At 33.3% G+C, this 9,120-nt stretch overlaps 1 protein-coding gene across 1 annotated transcript; it reads left to right on the top strand.

Annotated features, from left to right (window-relative positions):
* The first annotated feature begins 930 nt into the window (after positions 1-930).
* LOC134257671 (protein broad-minded-like) lies at positions 931-5,927 on the top strand. The gene is made up of 6 exons (XM_062740261.1): positions 931-966; positions 2,009-2,135; positions 2,429-2,583; positions 3,912-4,052; positions 4,327-4,515; positions 5,468-5,927. The coding sequence occupies exons 1-6, from the start codon at positions 931-933 to the stop codon at positions 5,579-5,581; spliced, it is 762 nt and encodes a 253-aa protein (XP_062596245.1). The 3' UTR covers positions 5,582-5,927.
* Positions 5,928-9,120: the final 3,193 nt, after the last annotated feature.

Genomic DNA, 9,120 nt, shown 5'->3' on the forward strand with positions numbered 1-9,120 from the left:
ATTGGAATGAATCATGTAATTCAGTATTTTCTTATTGGTTTGTAAAATTTTTTTTTCTTTAATTTCTAGTCCTTGAAGTATTTAATATTGAATACAGTGTATTTTAAATAATTGTAATTTCTAATAATTATAAGATGTTCAATTCAGAAATGCCCTGGTAAATTTGTCTGAAAGAAACCAGAAAAAGGCCAAGCCTGGTTAGACAAATGTAAAACGCTTTTCTCTAAAATGCTATATCCAAACCAGACATGCTGAAAGGAAATTGTGAGTACATTTAATAAACATTTTAGTTTATACAATAAACTGCACTTGTAAGATCTATTATTTACTGTGTGTATATAGATTAAATGTAGATTAGAAAAAGGGTTTTGAATTGATTTATTTATGTAATTAAAAATCTTCTGATTGATCTTTTAATCTTAATTTTTGAGTAAAATTGCTGTTCTTCATTTCCTGATCTATGTATGTATATTTATTTACACAGTATTACAGCAGTTACTGGAAGTGGGAGTTCCAATTATGTCCAAGATTCAGGTGTTTTCCATTACTGGAATATACAGGTGGGAAATCTTGGTTGATACCCCCCACCCCCACCCCACCCCCAAAACCCATGTGTGTAAAATATATGTTGTGTTAAGGAAATATTTTCTTTTTAAACATATTGAACTTTTGTGTTTTTTTTATTTTTCCCTGTTTTAAACAGAGTAAAATAATTTCAGGAATTTGTGTAAATGTCTGACAAGTAGATTTAGAAATTTTACTTGTACATTTTTGATTCAGTATCTTTGCTCCATTACCCATTGTTACCTGAATTACTTCTTGAATTTGTACTTATAATGTTGTAACATGTAACATGTCTGTTTTCTTTTAATTTTGCCATGCCACATTAGATTTGTAGTAATGTCCCTTTGTTTATAGAGCCGTGGTGTTATGGGCGCCGTTCACGCCCCAGCAGTGGCAACAGTGGTAGGCTAACTCAAGGTTGCCACAGATTTGCCAATTTTATTATCCCGACTGAGGCCAACAGGCCAACACTGTTATTGATAATTTAAGATTTGCACAACCTTGTGATAACAAAAACTGTTGCAACTTTTTGTTTCTTTATAATTCATCTTTTCAGGTTTAAGTTTTTGTAACATCAAACTTTAACTTTTAAAACAACACCATTTTTGATAACTTTATTCTGTTCCAATATTAAAAGTCAATATTTTTGTTGAGTATTTTTATTTCAGAGATAAATATTTACATTCAGGTTATTTTTTTATCAAATCCATTAGAAATCCACGACGTTCAAATCTCTATAACACATGCGAAACCTTGTCACCGCGCGTTAGAATACACAGTAGGAACTATATGCATTTTCAAATCTAGAAACACCAAAATGTACATTGTTTTGACACAATTAAGTAAAAAAAAATTTACCCTGTTAAATTATTGTAAAAATACAACAAATGTGCGTTTAAAATTAATTCGTCACTTTTTTCCTCGCAATGTTCCGTTTGCGTTATTTAACTTTGCAACGTCACAAACATCACAAACGGCTCTTACATCTATAAAGCACACCAGTTTTGAAGGGCGCTAAATTCACATTAAAGATTACCGAAATAAACAATTATGAAAAGGAAAAATTAGAGAATGTAAATATAAGCATTGAATTCATATTTTGGGATGTCTTCGGTCCTGAAACACACCTGGCCGTGCCTACAAATTATCATACCATGCTAACGCGCGGTATTCAATTTGTTGGCACGGCCAATGGTTATAGGACAAGACACCCCAAATTAATTCAATGCTTAAGTATTAAAATGATTAAGAATTCTTGATATATAACAGTTGTGATAGAAATCTTTTTCCTTAATAAAGTATAATGCTTTTCAATGTACACATTCTGATGTACCCATGTAAATTTGACACTTAAAACCCAATAGATATAAGAATAATTGTAGTGTTACAAGGCTAAATTTACTACTTTTCTTTCATTCTAAAGGTACAGACAGTGCTTTAAAAGGTCACTTTTAGGTATGGCCTTCACTTAAAGGTGATACACAATGACGTAACAGATCGGTTAGCTCAGCTCCTGAGGCAGTGTTCCTACTACCTCAAACAACAGCAGAAAGGGGTCGATTCCTCTATAGGTAAGGTCATTCCAAACTGAGTATTATTTTAAGGAAATGTGGAATTATGTGACTGTCTTATAAGCATACAAACATGTGTATTGTATATGAAATATAAATAATGTTGCATGCTTCAGTATACTTTGCTACACTTATACTTATAGGTGATGAACATCTGATTTCATTATTTTGTTTTTTAAAACTCACCGATCCTTTCTTTAAAAACTCAGACTATTTATTGGTTAATATACATGTATATTCAGTGATATATATATTGGTTGAGCTTGATGTAATAATATGTTCTCCATACTCAGAGTATCTCCACTCGGTCTATGGAGGTTTTGACTGGTTTGCTGCCACAATCTTCCTGATGTTTGGAGGTAACTTAGAGAAGTCCTGGAACTTCCTCCATAAGTTCTCCACCTTAGGCTGCTCTGGCTATCTCTGGATCCCCAGGCTTCACTGCTCTGTAAGTTTGCTGCAAGCTCATTGGTAGTCTAGTTTATAAATTCACGGTCTGACCATGAATTTTTAACTTTGAAGTCTTCAGAAGATTTATTAGTACACCTTATTATCTCAAACCCAATAGGAAAGTGAAAATACTGTATGGTATCTAATGATTTGAGAAAATCAGGTGTAAAACTTTTAAATAAATATAAGTGTTATAGACTTCCAAATAATTTCAACATATACATAGTATTCTCTTTATCAGTGTTCAAGATACCAAAGTTCAACTGTTTATTGCTTATGAGTTCATGACCCAGGGTAAAATTCAGAAAGAATGTGATTTTCAAAAGAAAATCCAGATGTAGTAGTTTCTGCACACCATTAGAATGTGCCATGAATCTGATCCAGTGTTACATTTTCAAAAGGTTAAGACTTTCTTGAAAATAATAATGAAGTGTGAAGGAAATGTCATTATCATTCAAGTCTACGCAAGTGAGTTAAGGCTAATTATGGATATTTCTATGCAAATAAGCTAATAAAAATTTATAAATTGTATATTTTGTGTACAGAGAAAGTTCAAATAAATTTTCTTATACATACTAAGTACCCACAGTTTATTAATGCAAGTGCAAATTATGACGTCATATTATGACGTCATTGTTCTCTCCCATTCAAGGTAATGAATCACATCAACAAAATCACGTCGGCGCAAGGGCATATCCTATCTAATTTAAAATAAACAATGTATAATATTAAGGAGAATGTTGTTAAAATTAATAAAATTGCTGCACAAATCCTATGCACTTTCTCAATCGATAAAAATTTTAGGAAACTTACACTGGACTGTGAATTTTTACCCTGTTTAAACTTAAAACTGCATGAATAGTAACTAAACAATTACAGTGCCGACATTTGTGCAGCAATATCTTAAATCCTTGGAATATCCTGCGTCTTTTTATACCTCAGTGTTTCAGTGTAAAACAAAGTAAGGTATGCCCTTGCGCCGAAGCGATTTTATTGATGTTTCTTATAAACTTGTGTAGTAGAGGTCGATGACGTCATAGTATGACGTCATAATGTGTACTGGCTATCGCATGTCGTGTGTACCAAGAATGTATTAGAAAGCAAGTCTAAGCATTTTCTGTGCAGTAGGTAGAGCAATTATGGAATTTAATTAGATATTTTGCATATAAACCTCCATATGTAGCCTTAACTCACTTGCGTACTGACAGAAGTAGAAAAGTTTTCCTATTTAAATATGCTAAATTGATCTCTCTGTATATGCCTCTGTTCTGAATATAGAATTATGCTTATGAACCAGTTGCTTCATTACTTTTTGTGATCTTTCAGGTTCACTTGCCCTCTGACCTGATGTGTAGTGGAATTTCCCCACTGTTTTCCAGCACAGGTCACAACATTGAACTAATTCTCCAGATAGAACTTCCTCTTGTAGCCTCCGCATTTAAAATGTCAGGATTTACTCCAGCTCAGGTACTGTACTTAGGGTGGTAGAAAGTTGAGACAAGACCTTCTGTTGGGTACCACCAAATTTGACTTCTTGACCTTGATCTTGGAGTTTGACCCACTTTTACAACAACAAATAAATACACAATTTAAACCTTGGATTGTACATGAGTCTTAAATAGATATTATTTTTACACATTTAGTTAACAATCCCAACAATACCCCCCCCCCCCCCCCCCCCAACATTCAGACAGATGTACGTTTTTTTCTTCAACATCATTTTACTGATATTTTTTGTCAGATCTGTTTTCATTGGCTGAAGCAGTGTTTTTGGAACTACCTGGACTGGAATGAGATTTGTCAGTATGTCTGTCTGTGTGTCGTGATGGGGATCGACTACCAGGTGTATCTGTGCTGTGCCATCCTCAAACACCTACAGAAAAACATCATGGAACACATGCAAACACAAGAGCTCATCATTTATCTCAAGGTACTTATTTCCTTATTTACAAAAAAATAATTTAGCCAAGAGAGGTTGTGTTTTGTCCATTATAATGAGATTGACATTTAATTTTCTCTAAAAACTGTACTTTTTTTTTATCATTATTATTTTTTATGCCCCCATAATTGAAGATTCGGGGGTATACAGCAAAACTCGGTTATAACGAAGTCGCTGGGACCTATGATATTGCTTCGCTATATCCGAAATTCGTTATAACCGTATAAGAAATTCATTAAATTTATATAGCTGTGCAAGATGACTTCGTCATATCTGTAAATTCGCAATATCTGTGTTCGTACTAAATGAGTTTTAGTGTATAGTTTTTGCCCTGTCAGTCCATCTGTCTGTCTGTTTATCTGTTTCTTTGCAAAATCTATTACCTTGCCCACAACTTCTGACTGGGTAGGACTAAAACTTTCATATTTCACAGGTTTATTCCTTGTGACAAGACCCTTTCTTTGAGTGCACCAAATTTGACCTCTTGACCTTGGAGTTTGACCCACTTTTACAAAAAAAATACAAAACTTAAATCTTGGCCATAACTTTTGAACAGTTTGTGCCAGGGTTTTCATACTTTACATGTATTCATTGTGACAAGACTTTTCATTTGGTATAAATATTTTTGACCATGACATTATACATGTAGTTTGACCCACTTCATAAAAAAAACTTTAACCTTGGCCATATCTTTTGAACACTTAGAACAAGGGCTTTCATATTTCACAAGTGTATTCCTTGCGAAAAGACCTGCATCTTTATTTTGAATTTTGACCTTTTGATCTTGACCTTGGAGTTTGACTTGCATTTGAGAAAATACAACCTTTGCCATAAGCTGCGGGTGCATCATTGTTTCATTTGTAAATGTAGTATTACCGTCAATGTCAAATTTTGCCATGATAGAGCTGAATTGCTTAGTTTTATATTCTTTTTTTTTTTTCAGGAGAATGCCATCACAGGATTCCACGCATCAAATTACATGACCTATATGATTGGATTGGAGAAAAAATACAGAGACACAATATTCAGGGACATGCTAAATATTACCAGACCATGACAAGACAATGCCAAATAAAAAAGACTTGTTGGCTTTAGTTGACAACTGAGACCTGAAAATGTGCTGTTTTCAGAAAGTGTTGATGAACTAGTACAATAAATTTTTGTAGAAACATCATCAAGTTGGCATATTGTTTATATCTCTGAGAACGTCTGCTTTAAAATTTGTTAATGATTTATATTAATTTATTACAATTTCCAAGTTAATTCCAATCAGAATTCCATTTTGTTCTCATTTTATGTCAGATTCATATTTTTTTAAGGTTATTATGCTAATGATTCATCTGGGGAGCATTTTGGTATACATGTATGTTCCACCATATAACATTATTTGTGATATTGATTGTGTTGTGATTGCCTATTTTATTTAGAAATCTGCAGCTTATTTTTACTTTTCACTCATTTCCGTCCATGTTTTTTATAAAATATTTTTTCTTAATAAAGATATTTTGATTACTGCTTGGTTTTTATGTAAGCAAAATTATATCACGTTCAGCAAGAAGGAATTTATGCCTCAAAACCAGTTTGTGGGTAAAAAGTTTTTGTTAGATGACAGTCACTCTAGTGTTCTGTGTTCTCTGTTTTGAGCTACTTGTCAGACATCAGAAAAAAACTTGCGCGATTGTAAGATATCTGTCTGTAAGCAATTTTTCAGAATGCTACTCCTCATACAGTTTGGTCTGATTTCAATATAACTTGGCACACGAACAGATTACACTAAGATACTAGTACATATTTCTGTTTATCAGTATTTGATTTACATAAATGGTGTAACCTTCTTTGGTTACTAAAACTAGATATTGTAGTGAAATACTTTCATAATATTACTACTATATTAGTTTGGGACACAACTTGGCACACAGGTAGACTACATTAAAATTCTTAATGCTCTTTATCAATTTTGATTTTGATGAATGGTGTAGCCATGCTGACTAAAAATTGAAATTTCTTGTAAAATGAAAGTGCATTAATTTTTCAAAAAACTTCTTTTTATCTAATCAAACAAATTTTATGTATTGTTTTGATGAGCAAGAGTTCGAAATTCAATACATAAATTAAAATGAGATCTATCAGTCGAAAACGAAAAATTTAAAAACAGCTGAAGGACACAAAAGGGTTACATTATCAACAAGAGGCCCAAGGGCCTTGAATCGCTCTTCTGATAAATTGTACAACCTATCACTTGTATTTGATTCCTCTAACCCTAAGTATCCTAAGACCCAAGTTGCATCAACTGACAAAGTTTGATGATTCTTAGCCAATTAGAACTGAAGATATTTAATAAAGCTATAAAAAACTATGAGTAGGTCACAGTGAACTACTTTAAGATTGAAGTTTACTGAGGACTCAAGATGCATTAATAGACAAACTAAGATTGAAGATTCTAAGCCAATAAATACCTGAGATATTCAAAAGTAGGTCACCTTGACCTACTTTTGGGTCTACATTCTTGGAAAACCCAAAATTCATCAACTGACAACGTCTGATTATTCTAAGCCAATAAATACTTAAGATACTTAAATATAGCCATAAAATGTGATTTGGGACCCCCAAGATGCATCTGCTGACTAAGTTTGATAATTCTAAGCCAATAAATACCTGAGATATTCAAAAGTAGATCACCGTGACCTTTTTTTGGTCGACATTCCTGAAAACCCCAGAGGCACCAACGATAAAGTTTGATGATTCTAAACTGATAAGTACCAGAGAATTTAAATAAAGCCATAAAATTTAAAAGTAGGTCACCGTGACCTACTTTTTGGACATTCTTCAAAAACCCAAAGATGCATCAAATGAGAAAGTTTGATGATTCTAAGCCAATAAGTACTGGCGATACTTATAGCCATAAAATGTAAAAAGAGGCATCGTGACCTACTTTTTGGGTTGACATTTTTCAGAGTCCCAAATGCATCAACTGACAAAGTTTGATGATTCTAAGCCAATAAGTACCGTTAAATATAGCCATAAAATGTCAAAAGTAGGTCACCGTGACTTTTTTTTGGTCGTCACTCTCCAAAAACCCATGATGCATCAACTCGCAAAGTTTGATGATTTGAAGCCAATTAATACCAAAGATATTTAAAATATAGCCATAAAATGTCAAAAGTAGGTCACGTGACCTACATTTTGGTCGACATTTTTCAGACCCCAAGATGCATCTGCTGACCAAGTTTGATGATCGTAGGTCTGAAGGTAATCAAAATATGCCTTTTAAACAATTTGAAAACGAATGCCTGAAAAACAAAAAGTAGGTCACAGTGACCTACTTTTTCATTAAAAAATTTTTTAAAAAGGGCCCCCAAAAGATGCAGCAACTTACAAGATTTGATGTTTAACCCTCTCAGTGTCTGAAATAATGGGATTAAATTTTTTAAAAAAGGATAAGTCATAAAGTTAAAAAAGGTAGGTACCTACTTTTAAGATAACTTTTCAAGGACCCAAGATGCATCAACTGACAAAGTTTGATGATCATAGGCCTTAAAATGTCCAAAATATGCCTTGAAATCAAGTTGAAAACAAATGCCCGAAAAATTTAAAAAAAGAAGTCACCGTGACCCACTTTTGAGTTAACATGATGTGAAGTCCTAAGATGCATCAACTTACAAGATTTGATGATCCTAGTCCTTATAGTAAGCAAAATATAAACATTTTTATTAATTGTAAATTTAGGTCAACTTTAAAGAGACCTTGAGACCACGCCCTTTCCCCAAAGGGGCATGCCTTGAACAATTTTTAATTTTCAACATATCCTGATCCTTGTATGTAAGTTTGGTGAAAATCTGCCTGGTGGTTCTGGAGAAGATTTTTTTTGCAACTAGTACTTTTGGTTTTGTTTTCCTGATTATCTCCCCTTGTTTTAGGGTCCCAATCCTTATTTTAGTATAAATAGTAGCCCTTGGGCCAAGGATCCCTGTGACAAATTCGACACTGATTGGGCCAAGGGGGTTTTGAGTTATGGCCCATATTCTAAAAAGTTAACGCACACCGCACAAATGGCCATAGCATTAAAACTCTTTGAGCCTTTGGCTCAGAAGAGCTAATTTAAATACAAAATAGGAAAAAGGTATCAATCCCCGATTTAAAAAGAAAAAAGGGGGGGGGGGGGGGTGGCATACCCCAAGTCCTGAGGAGATTTCATTGTATGTCTGCTCTCACACAATGACGATTACATTACGACGGCCTTTTGCTGAACTTTGGAAACATAAGTATCAATTTACATTATTGGGGATATGCCCCTTATTCTTTTTAATCAATTTATAACATGATATTAGATAAAGTATTCAAAGGTTAAGTATCTTTTAAACGAAATGCATGTTTACACGTACTAGTAAGTATTTTGTATCCAGACCATGAATACACAAGATAAAGAGATTATGGAGGACGATTTCTGTTGTGATAACTATGAAACGTTTCAGCTGGGGACTTAAAGTTGATGCATTCATTTTTTAATAAAAGAAGTAAATATATGAGCTGATGAGCATATTTTGAGATATATTGAAAATATGGTGGGAAACCAGATTTTTGGATATTTCATAGACA

This window comes from Saccostrea cucullata, unplaced genomic scaffold (genome assembly GCF_032062105.1).
Source record: "Saccostrea cucullata isolate Sc308-1 unplaced genomic scaffold, CSIRO_AGI_Scuc_v1 ctg16947, whole genome shotgun sequence".
Lineage (NCBI taxonomy): Eukaryota > Metazoa > Mollusca > Bivalvia > Ostreida > Ostreidae > Saccostrea > Saccostrea cuccullata.